The 21,901-nt window shown below is 43.0% G+C and overlaps 3 protein-coding genes across 7 annotated transcripts; 2 read left to right on the top strand and 1 right to left on the bottom strand.

Moving 5' to 3' along the window:
- Nucleotides 1-172: 172 nt before the first annotated feature.
- On the top strand, nucleotides 173-5,060 carry psmf1 (proteasome inhibitor subunit 1). Of its 3 annotated transcripts, none has more exons than XM_086084251.1 (7): nucleotides 173-763; nucleotides 1,620-1,772; nucleotides 2,557-2,639; nucleotides 3,207-3,389; nucleotides 3,756-3,812; nucleotides 4,467-4,631; nucleotides 4,707-5,060. In XM_086084251.1, the coding sequence occupies exons 1-7, from the start codon at nucleotides 635-637 to the stop codon at nucleotides 4,756-4,758; spliced, it is 822 nt and encodes a 273-aa protein (XP_085940377.1). In that variant the 5' UTR covers nucleotides 173-634; the 3' UTR covers nucleotides 4,759-5,060. The 3 variants fall into 3 exon arrangements, with proteins under 3 accessions (XP_085940377.1, XP_085940378.1, XP_085940379.1); XM_086084252.1 differs by having other exon boundaries at nucleotides 174-763; nucleotides 4,470-4,631; XM_086084253.1 differs by lacking the exon at nucleotides 3,756-3,812 and having other exon boundaries at nucleotides 174-763.
- Nucleotides 5,061-5,774: 714 nt separating this feature from the next.
- Nucleotides 5,775-11,238, bottom strand: tmem74b (transmembrane protein 74B). The gene is made up of 3 exons (XM_086084254.1): nucleotides 11,130-11,238; nucleotides 10,003-10,200; nucleotides 5,775-8,941 (listed from the first exon to the last, which is right to left on the bottom strand). Exons 2-3 carry the CDS (start codon nucleotides 10,150-10,152, stop codon nucleotides 8,459-8,461), a joined length of 633 nt encoding a protein of 210 aa, XP_085940380.1. The 5' UTR covers nucleotides 10,153-10,200; nucleotides 11,130-11,238; the 3' UTR covers nucleotides 5,775-8,458.
- Nucleotides 11,181-20,066, top strand: raly (RALY heterogeneous nuclear ribonucleoprotein). 3 transcript variants are annotated; one of them, XM_086084247.1, is made up of 7 exons: nucleotides 11,185-11,302; nucleotides 13,744-13,859; nucleotides 16,709-17,089; nucleotides 17,830-17,941; nucleotides 18,659-18,807; nucleotides 18,961-19,077; nucleotides 19,868-20,066. In XM_086084247.1, exons 3-7 carry the CDS (start codon nucleotides 16,834-16,836, stop codon nucleotides 20,047-20,049), a joined length of 816 nt encoding a protein of 271 aa, XP_085940373.1. In that variant the 5' UTR covers nucleotides 11,185-11,302; nucleotides 13,744-13,859; nucleotides 16,709-16,833; the 3' UTR covers nucleotides 20,050-20,066. The 3 variants fall into 3 exon arrangements, with proteins under 3 accessions (XP_085940374.1, XP_085940373.1, XP_085940375.1); XM_086084248.1 differs by lacking the exon at nucleotides 18,961-19,077 and having other exon boundaries at nucleotides 11,181-11,302; XM_086084249.1 differs by lacking the exons at nucleotides 11,185-11,302; nucleotides 13,744-13,859 and adding an exon at nucleotides 15,704-15,822.
- The last annotated feature ends 1,835 nt before the right edge of the window (nucleotides 20,067-21,901 follow it).

The following is a 21,901-nucleotide window of genomic DNA, read 5'->3' as shown; positions in this document are numbered from 1 at the left end:
GTGCCTATTTACCGTAAACGATTGAGTAAATTTGTAAACAAATGCTTTTGTTGTTGTTGTTTTTGTTTTTACTTGCATCAAAGAACACATAAAAAGCGAGTTTCGCTGTTAAGAGTGCGGAAAAAAGAGGTGCGGAATTAAAAAGAAATCGCTAACGGTTTCACGGGGACATTTTATGTGCTGGGAACAAAACACAACCGTCAAGTAAAGCTAAAATTATTACGGAACTCATTGATAATATTTCACTAAAACGCGATTGGTTTGTTGTCAGCTTTCAATATTAATCGTAGTACGAAAGGTAACGTACATCAAAAATAGTTAGTTAGTTAGTTGGTATAATATAATAACGCGGAAGAACGACGATGAAAGATTTTAAAATGGCCGCTGGAAAACCCTAGTTTTTTTTCCTCCCAGAGGAGAGATCTTACGTATGATATCGAAATATTATCTTTGACCCGTTTGTGTTCATTTAAATAGTCAGTTATTTACTAAGCAGTCTTGTTTCTCTTTGCGCTTTACGTTGAAAAGGCCGAGCGGGAAGTGCATCCGTCCCCCGAGTGTGAGCGTGTCAACTTTCATTTCGTTTTCGTTTTCGTTTTCGTTTGGGTCGTCAACATTTGATTGTTTTTGTCCTATGGCGGGTTTGGAGTTGCTGTATTCGTGCTGCGGCGACGCCATCTCATGTCCCCAGGACGCCGTCGTGTGTTTCGTCCACTGGGAGGTCGTCAAAAGCGGATACAAGTGCCTCGGCTACGGGGATGAGGTTGGTAGTAAACCTAAACCGTCGTTATCGCGCTCGCGGCGCTTCATCGTGATATTTGAAGACAAGACGTAATTCTTTGTCTGCTGTCCTGCGCATTTGATTCTGTAACTGGTGTTTTTTTATTTTTGGGCGGCGACGCTAAACCGCCGATGCTAATGCTAAGCATTAGGAAGTCCTGCGACAACGTCGCGTTTCTAAAGGAGACATTTGAGGCAATTTTCAGAAGCGTGTCAGTTTTGGGTTGCGACAAAAGCATATTGCTGCGATGCCAGAGAGAGAAAAGTTGAACATCACTTTTTAACGTGATAACGTATCACGTTAAAACCCCGTTCAGCTAAAACGACGAAAGGATCCAATGGAACACAGTGACAGGAAGTCCCACACACTTTTCCAGTCTAATCAAAAAGCAAATTTTTTTGCAAAGAAACTAGTTCTTCCGGTTCAAGTCTATAATGTATGATTGTGTGTGGGGGTTGTATTTTAATAGTTTATATCTTTTTAGACATTTGGCCTTATTTTTTCATGTTGTTTTGGAACAGCAGTGCATTTAGGCATCCAGTAACTTTGATTTGTAAGACACAAAAAGTCTCCACATGTAACCCGAACCTTGAGGAATTGCCTCATTTTTGGTTTGCCGAACATTGACTTGAGACTTGTCACGTTACAACTTGTCAAAACTATGAAATCTATCGCGTTAAAACATGAAACTCACCCTGTAATAACGTGATACTGAGCCTTTGTAGCTTACAACAGATACCGAGAGACTGGAAGAGTCACAGAAAGAAGAGCGATATGAGTAAAAGGCTGAAATAATGTTTTTTTTTCCTTTTTCATTTGTTGCTGTTGTGTTTGTCAGGCTCGGAGCAGCGACAAGAAGTCGGAACTGCTGCCGTCTGAGTGGAGCAGCAACAAGGTGGAATACGCCCTGAGGTACGCCTCAGAGATGGGAGACGCTCAACTGCTGCTCAAAGCGCTCCTGGTCGATTCTGCGCTCGTCTTCAACCTCATGGTAGGAAGGACATCAGCGGCGTCAGGATGTCGCACTCACTTGGGGGTCGGGTTGCAAAATTTGGGGGATTTGCCAAACTGGAGACTTTACATGGGAAGTAACAGGAAGTTATGGAAAAAGAACAGAAGAGCTTTTTCTTTCTTTTTTTCTTGACCTGATTTATTGATGAATCAGAAAAATAGTCAGCAACTTAAGTAAATGTCAAATATTTATTATTTGCAGCCTGGCAAATGTTTGACTTTTAATTTGAAGGTGATCCTCGTTGAACTTAAAACTGCAAGTCTTTGGAATTTCAGCCTCTCGGCAGCAAATGGATCTTCTATGAAAGCAGACCGAATGTCTTGCTGTTGAATGAAAGACAACATTTGCAAACATTTGCTTTTACTTTGCAAAAAATTGTCAACATTTTTGTGCCGATTTTCTGCCGGATGTTGCGGACCAAAGTAACGACAAAATCATAATGCATTTAAGTTTGTACCCGTTTGAAATAATGTCCTGTTTGGCCACATGTGACAATAATGACATTGAATTTAAATTATTATTATTTTTAATTCCACCAATGCACATTTAGATTAAGATAAAGAATAGTAACCTGAAAAAAGGTTCGACACATCCCACTGGTGAGCTATTTTCCTTTTCTTTTTATTCATACCGGTGTGCCCTGGAATGATCTTGATTTAGTTTTTGCCACGAAATGTTAACTAGCGAATTTAAATGGAGCTGTTGACAAACGTGCGACATCATCGCGCCGCGCCGACTGATCGCCTCTTGTGCGTTTGCGTAGAATCGCAGCACTCAGCAGAGCTCAGACATGATCGTCAACCTCAACGAGCACGTGGACGCCGCCCACCTGCGCACCTTCGACAGGTAGGCGCCACTTGAGTTCTGCTCAGGCAGCATCATTGGATTTGCGCGATGTTGAAAATCTGCATCTTATATGTCATGGCTTTATTTCTGTCTCGAGAGCGAGGTTCACCCGTTGCGGTCCTCGAGTTCCGGAGTCCCGCAGGTTCTCCATGTTTGCGCCTCCGAACACACCTGATACGAGGATCGTTATCAGGCGTGCTGATGAGCTGATTATATGAATCAAGTGTGCTAGTGGACGGAAACATCTCAAACCTGCAGGACTCCGGAACCGGAGGACCGCAATTGGTGAACCCTGCTTTAGAGTTTTGTTGTTGTTTTTTGCAAAAAAAAAAACTGGTTCTGTAAAATAATTTTTTGCAAAATATGAGAAGAAACATTTCGATGTTACTATAAAAATGATGTGCTAACACGTTTTAAGTAAGGGTGTCAAAATGAGTGCGTTCATTTGGAGTTAATCTAAAGTTTCTTTAACGCCGCACGTTTTTTAACCCCCCCCTTAGTTTTAAGCATTCCAAGACTTCTTGTATTTGTGTTCCATGCTGCGCACGCGCGCGTGCGCGTGTTCAGGGTGTTCAAGGACGCGGGCGGCCTGGCAGCGGCGGTTCGGTCTCGTCTGCTGCCGTCGCGGGACAAACGGACGCAAGCGGAGCAAAGTGAGCGGCCGCGGAGGCTGGACAGCCACGACGAGGGCCACGACGACCCCCTGCGCGTCCCCGACAGGCACCCGCGACACGCCGCCCAGCCGCACTGGTACCGGCCCGCAAAACAAGCAAAGTCACGTGCAGAATATGCGCAGAATGTTGCTAGCCCCGAACGGCCTTTCTATTATCCAGCTTGGAGTCAAAAGTATTGGGACACGGCTTTGAGTTACGTAATCAATCAGATGTTCACTTCTTGGACGACCATTTCATCATTCCCGCCCACGCACTCCGACAACTTCCACAAGAAATTTCTGATCCACTTTTCCTCCCTCTCCTTTTTTTGGTCTCAGAATTGCCACATTTTCTTCCCCTGTCCGTGTCCCAATACTTTGTTTTAGTCACCGTGGCAACGGATTTCTTGGCTTGCCGTGCCGCCTAACCTGCTCACCGGCATCCCGCCGCGTCTGTTTTTCAGGCCCGATCCCATGGCGCCGCCGTTCTCGGTGGGAGGCGCCGATCTGGATCCGTTGGGGTGAGTCACCTGCGAGCCGCGTCCCGTCCGTTCGGCCGCGTCGGCTCGATAGCAAAATGCAAACAAATCATTCAAACAAATATTACAAAAACAATTCTCTCTGTTGGAAAGTTGAACAAATCCTACAAGACAACGTCTTGTAAAAGAAAAACAAATGCGCTGCCTGTAATTGACGTCTTGATTTTTTGTTTAGTCAGCATTAGTCCAAATTGCTCATTTAGCAAATGACCAACATTTCTTCGCATTTCCCTCCCAAATTCTGCATTTTCTTCACTTTTTAGTCCCAATACTTTTGTCCAAATGACCCCAATTTCTTCCCTTTTCACTTTGTCCAAATCTTTCGAATCCACTATTTCCCAACATTCTCCTTACAAATGACCACAATTTCATCGCATATGCCTCCCAAATATGTCCTTTTTTTCGGGTCCCAAATAAATGCTTTTTCTTGACATTTTCCTTCCAAATGTAATATTTCATTAAAATAAAAATAATATTATGTTGAGTTATTTTGTCCAAATTGCACATTTTCTTGACGAAACGCCCCAATTTTCCAAAGGAATATCCTGTACTTGTCCCAATACTTTTGCTCAACGCTGCAGGCTGACTTCCGGTAGGCGTCCCAATACTTTTGCTTTGACTCGTTCTCCTTCCCAGCAGGTCAGTGTCGGGTGGCGGGATGATCATGGACCCCCTGCGGATGGGCTACCCCCGCTCCGGTTTCGACCCGTCCAGCGGCATCCCGGACATCCTGCCCCCTGGCGCCGTGCCGCCCGGCGCCCGCTTCGACCCGTTCGGACCCATCGGACGCCTCCGGCCCGGGTAAGACGCGCCGCGACCTCGCGCCCGCTCCTTGCTGAATGTTTTGTCTCATGAAGCTTCGTGGTGTCCCCCCAGGCCCGACCCGGACCACTTGCCCCCACCGGGTTATGACGACATGTTCATGTAGCCGCTTCCTGTCCGCTAGCCAATCAGAGGGTAGGCCTTGGTGTTGCCGGCAAAATAAGCAAATGTAGAAACTAGAATTGTGAAGAAGTGAAACATTTTTGGTCTCAGTCAAGAAATGTGGAAGGAAGGAAGGAATATTAGGACCAGACTGATGTGGAATGTTTTCTATAGGCCTTTTTTGAGGCAGATTCCATTTTTTTGGGAGGGGGGGCAAATCTAATTAAAAAATATATATATATCACGACGAAAATAATGTTTGGTGTCCCTAAATGTTTAAAACATTAAAGATATGAATTACAGGCAGAGCATTGGACTGTTTTACAAAACCTTTGTGCTTGTTTAGCTTTACAACAGAGAAAAATCAGCAAAATGGATTTTGGGCGGGAGAATTTTTTTGTTAAAAAACACAAAACAAAAATAGCTTACTGAAATGACTAAAAAAAAGCGTACAGTGCAAGAACAAGAATTTGGGAAACCTCCTTTTCAAAATACTGTTAAGATCTTCATTTACGGGAAACCGGATTGAAAAGCGTTTACACTTTATTGCTATGTTTGGAATCTTGATTCATTCTTATTATTATCAAATCGGTTTAGCCTATTATACACATAATAGAGAAAAAAGGCTTTTTAAGGATCATTTTGGCGGCCGTATTAAATTATTTACGTTACTTGACGCTATTTTGTAATCTTGCCAAGTATAGATCTTAAAATGACCTCTGACCTCTGTGTCAATGTCCTGCTGAAAAAGTCAACTTTTCTCCTGAAAAGGATTACGTCAGACGTCAACATTTTTACTTCTTCGCTATCACGAGCTCGTTTACACACAAAACAGCAAAAATGCCTTCCAGGTGTGTTAGCATGCTATGCGCTAGCCTGCTAGCATTAGCTTTATCGACAACAATTAATTTATTTTTATCTTGTTGTTTTAATGGCGGCCGTAGAGTGGCGAGTGAAACCATCAAAGTGGAACACGACCAAGTTTGGATGGTGGAACAAGAAAAGAAATCTGGAACAAGGTTCAACTTTCACATCGCTTTTAAACATTTTTAAGTTCCTCATACATTTATAAAATGGAGTTGGCGCGTCTGAGGTTTGAACGTTTCCATTATACACAAACATTGCCGTTAGATGAATGTGACGTTTCTTAAGGCTAATCGTACCTTTTCATATACGAGAGCGTATTGCTGCCACAGCGGGAATGAAAAAAAAAGTTTGAACGTGATTAGTTTGACACATTCAGCAAAACATGACCACGCCATTCCTTCCCGTTCAATTGGCGGCGGCGGCGCAAGTTCTCATGTTCAAAGTCTCAAAATGAATCCCATTGAAAGCTGAAACTTGAAATGGATTGTTTTAATGTGAAATGTGCGTTAAAATATCAAATCGGATGACAACATGGTCGGTCGGTAGATCGGGATCGGGACGGTCTGTGAATAATTAGCGCCAATCTGCATATAATTGACCCACGTTCAAATGGGTTCAATGACTAAACCCTGATTTGTGTTATTTGGTTTGTTTTACAAACACAGAGAAAAAAAAAGTCAAAAATGATCATACGCATTCAATATCCGTTTTTGAAAATGATAACGTTAAAAATATTGAAACAAAATCTGCGAATATGTCTCAAACCTTCTGTTTTTTTCCCTTTTCTTTATTCTGCCGTGGCAGCAGTACCATACATGACACGAACAACAGCAAGCCTCCGCATTTGTGCGTGCGTGTAACCACGACGACGGATTTCCAATGTCAAGGTCATTTGCGGCTTTCGACCCCAAAACGCTCGCACGTTCGTCAGGATGAGGTCTTCGCGCCGTTTGCCGGTCAAGCGGTCCGACGGCGAGTCGCCTCGTCAGGACGGCAACAAAACGGCCAGACAAAAGTTTTGGGACCCGCAACCAATCCACGTCAACGTCTGCTCAAAATGAACAAAAGTTCTCATTGAGACCTTTTCCACTTCAAATTCCCAAAACCGTCACTTCCTGTTGGTGTCCCAATACTTTTGTCCAAATTCCACATTTTTCTTCCTTTTTTTCAAAGCAAATTGCTTCCAAAAACTTTTGTCACATTTGCCTCCCAGGGGGTGTCCCAATACTTTTGTTAACATTTCACATTTGCTCACTTTTTGGGGGGCATTTTTTTTTCTTTTTGTTCCAATCCAAGATTTTCAAATTTTCTCGCTCACTTTTTGTTGTTGACATAATCCCATTTTTTTTCTCTCATTCCTCCATTTTTTTTGTCCCGTTACGTAATACTTTAGTCAAGTCTCCCCTCGCCACATTTTTCTACCATATTGCACATTCTTTGTCCAAACGACCACCATTTTTTTTTACCTTCTTGCCACCTTTGCCTCCTTCCCGTTGTTGTCACTTTTTTGGTCTTCAATTTTTCCAAACGAGCGCAATTTCTTAACATTTCCATCCCGACTTGCACACTTTCGTCCAAATATATTGTAGACGTCCCAATATTTTTGCCCAGATTCTGCCAGATTCTCTGGTTCCTCCCCTTTTGTTGGCACGATGCCAATTTTGTCACGTTTCCCTCCCAAATTGCGCACTTTCCGCACTTTGTTGTCGTTCCAACCCGTGCATTGAAGTTCTGCGCTGCTTTTGATGTTTGCGTGGCGAGCCGTTGTCTCCAATTTGCATCCAAAGGTTTCCATGGCAGTGGGCCGGCGTCCCCGAGACTTTGAGCGCGTGCGGCGTATCGCCGACGGCCAAGTGGCTTTGCTGGTAGCGGCGGCGGCTAAAAGTTGCCTGGGATGTTCCACGTTTGAGATTCACGCTCGGCGTCTGTCTTAGGGACTGTCTGCAAATGACATATTCCAGAGTGACATAATGACGTCGGACGGATTAATGTAAATTAAATAAAAGTTGTTTTTTTTCCCATTTCCTTCGTTTGGAATGCTGTCGTAGCCCTAAAAGGTTGAACTTTGCTTTCGACAGCTGAAAATGTGCTGATGTTTTTCACTGTGGAGAAATCGGAGACATTGAAATGACAAAAAAAGGCACAAGCTGACTTGCTGGCTATTTTTTGTCTCCCACTTTCCCATAAATGACAAATCTGAGGACATTTTGAGCTTTTGCAAGACGACGACCGCAATCAGAATGAGAGAAGATGTTTTCATTCATTTTGAAATATCTTCTTTTTTCCCCCCAGAACGAGAAATATCAGCACATTTTCAGCAGTAGTATGCAAAGTGCTACCATTTGCAGCTACGACATTATTCAGAATGGATTTTTTTGGGGGGGGGGGGGGGTCGTAATTAATCACATAACTTCAATAGTTAACTCACAATTTATCGCAAATTTTATATCTTCTAAATGTACAATCAAGAAAAAAAATTTGACTAATAGAAATACAACTGCATCTTTTAGTCATTAATACAGTAATTTCTTAATAATTCATACATTGAAGTTTAAATCAAAAAGATGTACTGTGCTGTAAAAAACGAGTGTGATATTGATCAATATTTTTGCCCCTAGATGGCATCATTACATTTGTAAGTCGTTGGTGACAGCTCAGTGCTCATATGAAGAACTAATCTCATCTTTAACATGAAATAACGTGTCTGCCCATTTTTCAAATCGTCAAATACATATTTAGGGTGATTTGTCAAACGCGTCCCCCCGAAATCTGTCATTTGCGGACGGTCCCTGACACATCAACCGTGGAGCATCCGTCCAACTCTTACTGGCTCAGCGTCACTCGGCCGGTGGCGCGGGTCCCGCGGGCGGGTCGGCCCCGGGGGGCGGGTCCTCGCCGGCGGCCAGCTGCTTCATCCTCATGTTGACGGAGCCGTACGTCCTCTTGGGCCGGACGAAGGGCGCCCAGCGGCGGCGCCGGCAGTGCGGCAGCAGGGCGGCGTGGCCCCGGCACACGGAGGCCATGAGGAGCAGGGAGAGGAACATCCCGCCCAGGGTGAGCAGCCCCAGGCCGGCGACGATGCACCTGTCCAGGTGCGAGCCCAGCCGGGCGTAGTACAGCTCCAGCTGCTCCATCTGCCGGGCCGACACGGCGTCCCGGTCCACGCGGGCCTCCCTGGGGACGGCGTAGGCCACCAGGACCAAGGCGATGCCGCTCAGCAGCAGCGCCACGGCCAGGGTCAGGCCCGGGTCGGACGAGCGCCGGTCGGCACCGGGCTCCCGGGCCGCGTCGTCATCCTCGCCAGACGGAACCGACGAGTCCTGAGGGAAGAACAAAACAAACGTCGACTGACTGGCTGCCGGTGCGCCGATACTTTTGTCCATACTTCCCTCTTGACTTCTATTTTGCCGCGTTTTATTTCTGTTCTTTCTGGAGCCAAATTGCTTTTCTCCGACTTTGGCTCTATGCAAGCATTTTCATTTCACTTTTTAGTCTTGGGATTCTATTTTTAACAATGCTACTGTTTTTAATGGAGGACCAAAACCGCCAAGATTGAAATCAAAACATAGATAAAAAAATAACATTCTCAAAAAGAATCCATCGAAATGGAAATAAGAGCAACTAAATATTCGATGTACATATTTGTATTTATTTTTGCTTTAGGGTTAGACTTAAGCCTTCATTAGTATTTTTGAATCTCGCTATTCATTTGAACCCCTGTCGATCCTTCCGCTTGACAGCGGACGCTTACGTTCAAGGTTATGTTTGCGAAATAAGCACAACGACGTGCGTTCAAGTCACGCATTTAACAAATGTTTGCGTCTGACATTTTGAATATTGGTTTGGGGTCGTTTTCCCACCATCTTAGATGATGCAAGTAATTAACTGGTTAGAAAAAGAGGAGCGTGTGCAGTGGATCCAAACACGTTGAAGACGTCCTCATAACGTTAAATGTCCAAAAAATTCATAAATACAAATGACAAAAAAATGACTTATTTCTTCGTGGCTGTTTCAATTTTTTGTTTCTATTTCCATTTGTATTGTATTCAATTTTTGAATGATATTTTTTTATATCCATTTTCCCTTTTATTCATGTTTTGTTGTTGTTTGTGTCCGTTTCCTTCCTCCATACTTTGACCGGTCTCGACTTTTGTGGCTCCTCCTCTTCTATTTCCTTTGACTCGATCTACGTAACGCGCGCCAGTTTGTCCGCTTCTTGCGCTTCTGGTGACTTTTTGTCGTCTACTCTGACTCTCCTGAGACGTTTACTCGTGCGTCCGTCTTCATTCGACTCCATGCTGACTCTTTCTGCATTGACGGATCCAGTGTTCCTCAAGCGTGTGTAACCCCCCCGCCAAAAAAATGAGAGAAGAAGAAGAACCTTGCATCTTCCCGAGGTGGTGGCCTCCTGGTGGCGCTGTTGCTCGTGGTCGTGGCGGTACGAAGCGTTGCTGAAGCCTCGGCCAACGCCGCTAGCCTTGTTGGCGTTGGGCAGCTCGCCGAGTTCTACGACGTCCAGTGACCGGTCCATGGAAAAGCGATTGTGACGTCTGGCCTCGGCCAATCGGCATTTTCCTCACTGGACACGATGACATCATCATCCACGTTACTGTTCGCATTTGCATTATGATTGGGAAGCACAGTCGCGAACACGTTTGGTTTCTGTGACAACGCAAACATTAGCTGCTGTAGCAGAATACAATTTCCTGCCCTTTTTTCTTGGGTCAGCGGCGGTTAACTTATTTTTACACTTGAATCACATTTGAAAATGATCAAATTTGAGATAATTATTGATCAAATATATTTATGGTTAAGCTTTTTTTGTACAAGAATGTTCAAACGTTAATTATGACTAATAATTACTATTCACGTATTTTCAAATGAAAAAATGACAACAATAAGAAATGAATGGAAATGTTGCATTAAAGCAATTAATAAAATAAATTAAAATTAATAAAAAAAATATATATATATATATATAAAAAGAAGAAAGAAAAAAAAGAGCAATGATGATGACATTTCCGAATGAACAATACTGAGCTCTTAAAGAAAAAAAAAAAAAGCAATTAATATACAGGCTATAATACAAAACAAATTGGTTTGAAATGCATCGATGACCAAAATACATGCTCTTATACTATTGGCTAATTGGCATATTCATAAATTAATCAGAAACCCCATTTTTATGTTGGAAAATGAAATCAAGCATTTATGTGCTTTTTTACCTTCTGAGTTCCGACAACAAAATAAACTTTCATATCGTCATATTTATTAAACCTCCACAGTTTCAACGCTCACGCGCATGCGCACGGGGCGAGTGGCGCGCGCGACCTTGGCGCGACGTCGTTGACGTGACTACACGCGCGCGCGCATCGTCGGGCGGGCCTCGCCTGACGAGCATCCAATTGAGACATAATCAATCGCACGCCGAATACGAACACGCGTGACGCGTCGTCACGACCGGACGGCGGCAAAAGGAGCAAAACGGAACGGAACGGAAGTTTTTACCTGGCGGCGGTGCGGAAAGGAGGATGGATGGACGACAAGAGGAGGAGGAGGAGGAGGAGGAAAGACGGGAGGAAAGGGGGAAGAGCTCGCAGTACCGCGCATGCGCACAGGAGGCAGCATCCTGATATACCGACGCTGGCCGCCAGAGGGCACGCTCGCGCACCTGCTCAGAGGTTACTTCCGATCCCAAAGGAATTCAACAAGCACAACCCAAAAGAACACTTGATTGATCCCACAGAAAAGTTCTGCTCTGCGTGCTCACATTTTAACATTATGCATACATTTAATATTTCATATAATTTAATTATTCAATCGATGCTAATTAAAGTTTCCCAAGTGTTTTAAAAAATATATATGTATTATTATTCTTACACCAACACATTAAACTTTTTTTTTTTCATATATATACATTATATAAAGTATGTTTTCCTCATTTGCCGGGCGTGTCTGGGCATGTGACGTGACATATGTCTGTGTCTATCGAACATGCTACGTGCTTATGCTACGTGCTTATGCTACGTGCTCGTTGCTACCTGTTACCTTGTGTCCGCTGGATGTGCCATTTTTTTTTCTTTTTCTTTTTCTTTTTCTTTTTTTTTCTAAAAGAGCTCAGTATTGTTCATTCGGTAATGTCATCATCAATGCTCTTTTTGTTTAACTTTTTTTTGTATGTGGGTGAGTAAGTGTATGTGCGTGCGTGCGTGCGTGCGTGCGAGTGTGTGTGTATTTGTTAGCTCACCAAAAAACTATTAGAAAAAATCCCATACCGTTCACCTAAACCAAACATGGATGTGCCATTTTGACAACGTGGCTGTGCTTTGGCACCTGCGATGACACTCGAGCGTCCAGATGGGATCGGAGAGTTCCGTTGGCCGAGGACGCCGCGCTACGCTAGCTCCGATCCACAAAGTGCGCTTACGGTACGTTAATGGGGCGTAACGTACTTTGTAGATCGGAGCTAGCGTAGCGCGGCGTCCTCGACTGCTCGGGACAAAGCGGATGCACCTCGCATGGACACAAGGACAGTTCAGTGTTCGCTAAACACAGACGTGGGCGCAAAGACATATTTTTGGCACTCATGGAACCTCATATTTGACTTCCTTTCACGTTCCACTTGCAGAAAGTTACAGCGGCAGAAGTAATGTTGAGAAAAAGTAAAAAAAAAAAAAAAAAAAATAAGTTAGAAAGTGGAATGTTTTGAAGTTGGAATGCAATAATTCATCTGACGGATGAGGCGTAATCGCCGCGACGTGACGCTAATGGCGTTAGCGGGCGCTAGCCGTGTCGATTATTCATGGCCGGCGTCGCTAGTGCTCATCGTCACATTTGCTATTCCTTTGAGGGAGTCATGGAGATGGCGCGAATGTCAAAGGTTATGGCGCCTGGAAATATTGATCGTTAGCTCGCAAACTCATTACAAGTCGTCACGTTTGTTGCTGTGTTGACGCGATGGCTGCCGATGCGTATTCGCGCCAGTGCCAACAACGGAGCGGCGTGCGTGTGCGTGCGCGTGCGTGCGCGCGCGTGCGCACCATCAGTCACTCAGCTGTCGACAGCGTTGGTGCTAATTGCTTGCAGCGTGTGTAACTGAGTGTTCCCTCAGGAGCGTTCTCCTCACACACAATTATTGATAAGGTGTGTTTGTGTGAGATTTCAGACCAAAAGCGACACTTTTAATGAATCTTCATTTGCATTGAAAGCACAAACACGCGCATGCGCGTGAGTAAGTTGTTGCTTTGAAGCTTTAAATGCGAAAAATGGGCTTTCTTTTGAGCCTGCACGCAAGCGACTCGCGCCAAACAAAACACTTGAAAGGAAAAACAATCATTGTGAGACATTTTTCATTTCAAGTTAGTCCAAATCTTCTTATCGTGCGTGTGCGTGCGCGCGCGTGTGCGACTTTATGGTTCATGTGTTACTCTTGTGACTTTCGACCTGGGTGTGAAAATGCGCAGCTCTTTCACTTCAATTAAATGTTGGAGGATGTTTTCTTTCTTAAGTTTAGCTTATTTAAAGGACAATGTGCCGTCACATTTAAAGATGGCGGCACCAGATTTACCAATACGCTTATTTCCATCTGTCGTCCCCCAACGAAAAATCTCAATAGAACAATCGAATGTAAAATAAAAATAAATGATCTTGATGAAATGTTTGAAGTTCTCCAAATGGTGCCCGAAAGCGACTCAACGCAGAAAACGCCATTTCCAATCGCTACTGCCACGTGTGGCCGAAGGATGAAACTGCACACAATCTTCTTCATGTACACGACGTTGCACACGACGTCACATCCGCAGTCAGAGGGCCGGAAATTCGAACCCGAATCCAGTCTGCAGGAGTTCCCGTTGTGAAGGCGGCTCCGTCAGAAATGGTCAAATAACAATACTGAGCTCTTAAAAAAAAAAGAAAAAAAAAAAAAAAAAAAAAAAAAAAAAAAAAAAAAAGAAATGGTCAAATAAAAAGGTGATTGTAAAGATATTTTTGTTACAAATTCTTATTACATCTCAAATCATCTAAAATGTCAATTATATATATATATATATCATATAATTTATATAATATGATGTAAAGATTCCAGTTCCCAAATAAATGTGCTTCTCGTCATGGTGTGACGCAGGCGTCTGTCTCCTCCTCTTCATCATCATCATCATCATCATCGTCATCATCTTCAGGACCACCCGCCGAGTCGCATCACATCCCGCCCGCCGTCCTCTTCATCGCCTCCTCGCAAAGGTTTGTCCCGTCGACTCTTTAAGCTTTGATTTTCTGCTGAGGTGGATCACGAGACGGAATGCATAAAAAAAAAAGGGAAGAAAAGTCGCGCCGTGTTTGTTTCGATCAACATTCTGCCGAGTCGACTTTTGATTTCATGAGAAGAACGAAATGACTTGAAATTCAAGTCAAATTAATGCAAGTGAGAATAAATGAATACAATAGAGAAATACAGAATGCATGTTTATGAAAATGATTTCAAAACCTTTATTTCAATTTTAAAAAACGAGTTTAAAATAAATGTAAGAAAAACGTATCAAATTGCAATCAATGAACTTGTTTTTGAGAAGTGCTTGGCAGCAATTTGATTCCTTGTCCGTTTGCCTGACGATTGCGCTTATCGATTCCTGTTGGGAAGAAAGAAAGAAAAAAGGAAGCAGCAGCGTTCGAACCTGCAGGCGAGTCAGTCGCGTGAAGCAAGCGGCTTCTCCTCGGACGCCTTTTGAAAGGAATTTGCTCTTTTCCGATTGAAACAAATGCCAAAAACGATGTTGTCATTTACGTATCGACTCCTCTTAAAATAATCGCCTAAGTCATTTTTTTTCCAGATTTCTCAGGAAACATAAAAAAATGGAACCATTTGCATCACGAGGAGACGATTTCGGCAAATGCTCTTCCGACACTGCAAAAAAAAAGAAAACAACACTTTTATTGGCATAACTTGATGGTGACTTTTTTCTTGGACTCTCTAATGTGGCTCCAACTTAACAATGTATCGGGGTACAACATTAGCAGCACTCCCAATAAAGGCACACACAAACAAGGACAAGACAGTATAAGATCATCTCGATAAAAAGATTTTGGGTCATTTCAAATCGATTTCAAATCGCGCTAAATGAGAACAGCGATTCTTATGAGAATGGATTTTTTGGCACACCCCTACTATTTAGCATTAGCATTGTGCTAGTGGACTGAAAGGCAATGCTAAGTGGTTGTTTTAAATCTCCAATGTGCTATCGTAATCTTTATTGAAAGGAGATGACGTTTCCAAAACCTCCTTTTTTGTGTTCTCCATCTTCATGCGTCGATTTGTCGAGCTTCAAAAGCCAAACGCATTCTTCCCTTCACCTTTCGCAGCCTCGGCTATTTCGCATCGTTTTTACAATAGTGTAGCTGTTCGAGGTGTCCCGATCTGATATTGCTATTCATATCTTATTTAAGAAATGTCCAAAAGAAGACAAAATGATACTTTGCCTCTTTCACCCCTTGTGGTTATTTTTGGGAACGCATCCCCTGCGATAAACGAGGGAAGAATGTTTTTCATTTCAGAGTGGAACTGAACATTTTGGTATCTTACAAAAGCGCCCCCCCCATCCCCCCCCCCCCCGCCATGACCCCCCCCCCCCCCCCCAACGCGATGTGCTCTGCGTCTGATGTTGAAAGCGCGACGCCACTTACCGGGCTGAAAGCGTCTAATGGAGGCGCAAATCAAAGGGACATTTTCAACAACGTTCTTCCAAGCACATTTTGTCTTTAATGTCACTGCAGGAACAAGAACGTCTTTGTTGATTGTCTTGGCCTCCTGATTCCATTGCGCTCGCTTTTTCAAAATGGCTGCCCATGTTTACGTCTTGCACTTCCTGCGTGTGTGAGTGTACGTGTACTATGACATCAAACTTTCTGTGATTTTTTTCCCCCCAATTTATTTTCAACACGTATACTTTTACTGTATAAATAAGAATACAATGACTAATAATGCCAACATTGGGCATTTTGACACATATCGGTACCGACCTTTAAAAAAATAAAAATAATCTGACGACGTTCATGTTGTGCCCCATTTGGCCACTTGGGGGCAGTGTGGTTCTGATACAATGTGAAGTTGAAGCCTCATTAGAGAGTCGAAGGAAAAAGTCACCATCAAGTTATGGCAATAAAAGTTGTTGTTTTGCCGTTTTTTGCAGCGTAGGAAGAGCAAATGCCGGTGAGTCGTGTTAAGAAGCTTCTCTGTAAACATTCCTGAAGCGTTTTGTATGAATAGCCGTTCTTTTGAGTGGTAAAAGTGCCGCGAGTAGCGCGCTAATTAGCATTAGCAAGTCTCTCTGAAATAGATCGTGACGATTGTTTGCTCATCTATCAGTTGAAGCAGAATTCATTGTCAAGCAAATCATTTTGAATTGAACATCGATTCCGAATCCTAAACCTCCGCCAACGAAAAGTGAATAGACGTTGAGATTAAAACAAAATGTACACGATGGAATACATGACTGCTAAATTGCAGATGAAGACGGACTTATTGCTAAAAAGATGGACGTGAGAGAAAGACTACTTCAATGTGTCAATACTATTGTGAAATGCTTGATTGAATAAGATATGCCGAGCAGTGTCAAGGTTTGTTGGTTAATGTTTCTTTGACAACAAAGTAAAATAAAGAAAAAAAAGAGGAGGATGAGAGTGCAGTGGATCAAAAAATGTTGAAGACGTCCTCATAACATTAAATGTCGAAAGAATTAACATGTAACAATTGCTCTTCAAATTTGGTGGGCAAATGTTGATAAAAAGCCTTTTTGACAAAGTCATTAATCGTGTTTAATCAAAATTCTAAGGTGTGCTTAATCTGATTTAAAAAAATGAATCGTTTGACAGCTCTACTTTCCTCTCAACTATTTTGCTTTTTCTTTGCCGTTTTGTTGCTCATTTTGCTACAAAATGGAGTACAACACTACATGATGATGTCAAAATGTCGGACTCACTTCTTTTTTTAATCAATACTAACTTGAAAATTCTGGATTTGTCAATGCAGTTTGGCTGCAAATTGAATCGATATCAAAGAGTCGTCTCAATCTTTCTGACATTTTGGTTTTCTGCAGCCGTTCTCGCCGTCATCATCGTCGTCGTCATCGTTGTCGTCATCGTTGTCGTCATCGCCGTCGTCATCGCCGTCGTCATCGCCGTCGTCATCGTTGTCGTCATCTGGCCGTCGCCGCCCGGCATCATGTCGCTGCCGGCGCCGAGCAGCAACGTGACCAACAAGCGCGACGCCAAGTCCATCAAGTCGCGCGTGTTCATCGGCAACCTGAAGACGGCGCTGTTGAGCAAGCGGGACGTGGAGGCCGTCTTCTCGCAGTACGGCCGCGTGCTGGGCTGCTCCGTGCACAAGGGCTACGCCTTCGTGCAGTACGCCAAGCAGGGCCACGCCCGCGCCGCCGTCGCCGGACACAACGGACGCGTCCTGGCCGGACAAACGCTCGGTGAGTCGCCGCACGCCGTCAAAGGAGCTTTTCCAAACGACAAGCGAGCCTCGTTCAAGTCTCGATTTTCGGGGGGCGGCCCCCGCCACAACAGGAACTGGCCCCGATTAAAAACAATACTTAACATTTAGCATTTAGTGTGGCACAAACTGACAAGGAATTCATTTGCATGGTGGCCAATAGTGCTGTCAAATGTTTTTAGATTCGATTAATCTATCGATTATTCGATAGATTAATCGATTAAACAGGTTCATTTGAATTTGGCATTTAAGTATATTACAAAAAACATTTTCCCCTGATTAATGTTTATTAGCCATTGATTGTTGTTTATTTTATACTTTGTGTTCGTATAGCGATTACAATTTTCTTTTTCTTTTTTACCAGTTTGGTCTTTGTTTTCTAAAGTAACACAGATGTTTGCAGATGTCTTATTTTGATGAAAGACATTTTGATCATCAGTCTTCTTCCATGAAGGACTACACAAATCAGTCAACAATTACGGTTGCGCAGTTGAAATCAGACCATTTGGACAATTTCAAATTTAAAAATGGCTCCAAACAATTACTCAATTAGTAAAATAATTAACAATTAATTTGGTAATTGATTATATGTCGATTAAGCAATTGATCTTGACATCTTCAGTGGCCTAACTGATAGAATGTGCACACAAAATGCTGTAATAAAAAAAAGGATCTGTGATGTCATCAGTTTGAACGAGCGTCTCCTCTTCATCCTCGCAGACATCAACATGGCGGGAGAGCCCAACCCCAATCCAGACAAACCCGCCAAGCGACCAATCGCGTCACTCTACCACTTGCACTGCCATCACTTTGCAGAAGATTTGGACGACAGGTAAGAAAGCAGCAGCATGATGATGATGATGATGATGACGATGACGATGATGATGATGATGATTTGAATGTTTGATTGTTATTTTTATAATGAGAATTGTGGCAAATGTTCCTTCCGCATTTGAGATGCAGTCCTTTGGAGTGTGTCTCTTCCAGCAGGGGGCGCAAAAGCCACATGCAACCAACAGAGCATTATGGCTTGTGTGTGCATATATATTAGTGCTGTCAAAGTTAAAGCTTGAACTCATTGATTGATTAATCACAAAAAAAAATTGCGTTAATCATGTATTAATGCATTAATTTTGAGCGCTGGTGATCCTTTAGCTGGCAGCGAATGATTACGTTAAATGTAGCACAGATGCATTTAAGTTAAGCATTTAAGAAATGTTTGCTTATGACATTCAGAATTTTGTTCATGTCAAACGATTGGGGCCATTTTTTTCTCCATGCAAATGATTAATTGATTTATTTTTAAAAAGGAGGATGAGTGTGTGCAGTGGATCAAAAGAAGACATCCTCATAACATATGTCGAAAGAATTAACACATAACAAGCCATCTTCATATTTGGCGAGTGAAAAATATTGAAAAAAAGCCTTTTTAATTAAGTGATTAATCATGATTAAGAAATGTAATCCTTTGACATCTCTAATAAAAAAAAAAATATATATATATATAGAGAGAGAGAGATTTATTTTTCATTTGCGTGTCCGTGTCCAGCTTGTTCCATTTCCAGAGACGAGCGTCACCACCTGGCGACCGCGTGGTGCCCGTCAAGTGGGCGCGGATGTCGCCCCCTGGTGTCCGGAGGCTGTCATCCCTTCCTGCCCGACTGCTGCCACAGAGCAGCAACCACGCCAGGGCAACAGGTGGCGCTACAACTTGCGTCGACAAAACTTTTGCAGCCAATCACAAGTCTTTTCCTCGTGTGTGTGTGTTTGTGCGCGTGCGCATGTGTCCGTGTGTGTGTGTGTGTGCGCGCTTTTGTGTGTGTGTGTGTGTATGTGCGCACGCGCGCACAGGGCGAGCGGTTCAGCTGCAGGTCATCAAGTGTCAGTTGACTCAAATAAAAGAAAACATTGACGCGCTGCTGGGACGCCTGGAACGCATCACGCAACACGCACACGCCAGAGACACAGGTGACATGCATGTATACATACAGGTGGCGCGCACACACATGCTAGAGACACGGGTGACACACGCACGTACACACTACAAACACAAGTGACACACACACACATGCTTACAGAAGAGGATCAGGACCAGTGAAGACAGGGAAAAAAGTTTGGTATGATTCTCACTTTATTCTGAGAATTCTCACTTTAATGTCAGAATACTGCCACCCCCCCCCCCCCCCCCCCCCCCTTAATAGTCTTCCGTCCATGCTCACGAAAAAACAAAATATTTTTTCTTAATGGCCGTAATTCTGCTTTTGGCCACAAGAAGCCGCTGTAAACCATTCTGCGGCTCAACGTGACTTGGTAAAATGTTACAACAACAGCCGATGTTAATTTCCAATACAGAAAAAGACGCAGCGGAACAACAACAAGCAGTTCAACATTTCATTGGAGTCGTCGTTTCATTTTATGGATGCAAAAGGCTCGTAAAGTTTGTTTTACGAGCCGACGGCAACAACATGTGAGTCACGTTGTGCCGTTAACATTTACCAGACACGTTCCTCACCAGCTCATTAGCGCAGCGTCGTCGACGTTCAGCTCAATGACAACGTTTTTTATGCATGGCTATCGGGAATAATATTGTCAGAAAAGGTTCAAAAGCAATACTGGAGCGTCTGAGAGGAGCGAGCAGGGAGGACGGAAAAGATGCCAGAAACAAATGTGTGAAAGTCAAAGTTGTAAAAGTCCATTTTTAGCCACTTTTTGATGTTTAAAAAAAAAAAAAAGTAAAAGATGACTTTGGGCCTTTTAGTGCACGAGGAGCAGACGACGTCCCGGCGACATCACGGCAACGAGGCTCATGAGGAAGACGAGCGCGAAGGCCAGGACGACCGCAACCTCGCCGTGACGGAAAACTCGGACCAAAACGGAGCGACTCGCAAACAGAAAGTCGTTGGTTTGATCCCCGCGCGTTCATTTGTTTGTGTCCAGTAAATAGTTGACAACGACAATGTTTTGAGTTTCCATTTTTAGAAAGCCAGAAAATGAGTCATTCTTCACGATGGTTCTGGGTTCCAATTTGAGTTTGTTTGTTCATTTCAAAAATGCGTTAGCATCTTAGCTTCATTCAAGATGTTGAATCAGGGGTGTCCAAAGTCCGGCCCATGGCTCATTTGCGGCCAGTTGTCCATTTATTTATTTATTTTTCATTATTGCATATGCTTAAAATAACATTGAACAGTAACACAGCCGTCGATATATGACTGCCACACCAGAAAACACAAAAAGTTCAGTCCCATGTTATAGCGGGTTAAGTTTCAGGTTTTAAGGTGATAAGTTAGCAACATAAAAAGGTTTGATTTATAAAATTAATTCATTCCTTTGGGTTGAGGTCACTGGAGTGTCAAAAGCATTTTTGCTGTTATGATTGTCAAACTATATATCAAATGTTTAATCTTCTCATATTATTACACAGCAAGTTGGTGGCTAGGATATTGGATGTTAAAATTACGGTAAAAACCAGCTGGTTTAAAAATATTATAGATTGTATTTATTACATATGACAATTAAAAATGTTGGTAGCTTTCAGCAAGAATCGTGGCAGTTGATGTGCAAGATTTGCTTTTCTCTCTCTTTTTGTTGTTTTAACGTAATTACAATTGTTAACGTTTACAAAAGACAAGCGTTGTTACGTAGCTAATAACTTTGTATTTATTGTGCGCAAAAAGAACGCCACCCATGATCGAACCGGAAGCAATTGTTTCCGGGTCAGGTCACTGGCGGGAAGCTATTTAAGTATGTGTTGTCCTTTGCTTTATAAGACACAAAAAAACGACTGTGGTGACCTGAACCGAAAGATTTTTTTTGGGGGGGAGGAGGGGGGGTTCATGCCGATTACGGAAGTCAAATGTCAATTGTTTTTCGTATTTGAAATGTATCACGTTAGTTAATTTCGAGCGGCGTGCGTGTGCGTCGTTTGGGGGCACGCGACGGACGAGCAAGTCAGCAGCGGAAGGGAAAAGTGCGACGTGCGTGAATATTTGGACTTGAAAGCCAACGAGCAAGGTGAGCCCACAAATGGCGATTTTGCTTTCGTTCTGACAATTAAGCAAACTCCCACATCGCCTCGTCATGAGGCGTCTTGGTCGACCAAGTAAAAATTAAAATAAAAACCCGTACGCCCTCTGTCAAAATTCCAAACATCCGGGCATCTCAGATGTTTGCGCAATGCCACACAATGCAAATGCTTCCTTTTCGACGGTGAGAAGTTACAAATTGTATTGCTTTTGTCCTTGCCTAGCATACAAAGCAAGTCAAACGACATTTCAACACATTTGGAAATCAAAATAATCCTCATAAACCAAATGACAAAAGTTTTCAATGAGCGAAAAGCTTCATTTCACCGAAGTGATCGGCCGCCATTTTGATGTGAGACGTAAGCTCGGAATTGTCAATATTATGGCAGCGATTTGAAACCGCAATCAAATGAGCCCTAGTTTGTCAAGTCTAGTCAACTACATTTATAGCATAGTATTCGCTTGTAGGCATCAGGAAGTAGAAAAAGTGCCATTCGTTAAATGGAATTTGATGGAAAATGCTGTAATGGGAGTTCTTTCTTTCAAATGAACCATCTGTCATTGTTTTTGTTGGAAATTTGTATGTCATTGTGAAAATTCATTTTATATAAAAATAATTTATTTAACTTTAGTAGTAAGAAAGAATCCAATTAAACAGATAAGGAATATGACAGAATGGAATGCAAGTGGTTGATTCTTTTTATTTATTTTTGTTGTGATGGAGTTGAGATATGAACACATGTTCGCACTTAGCATGTGATCCTCCGCTT

The sequence above is a fragment of the Leptonotus elevatus genome, chromosome 9, assembly GCF_054856555.1.
Source record: "Leptonotus elevatus isolate MCC_2025b chromosome 9, RoL_Lele_1.0, whole genome shotgun sequence".
NCBI lineage: Eukaryota > Metazoa > Chordata > Actinopteri > Syngnathiformes > Syngnathidae > Leptonotus > Leptonotus elevatus.
This window is presented reverse-complemented; position numbering and strand designations above follow the sequence as displayed.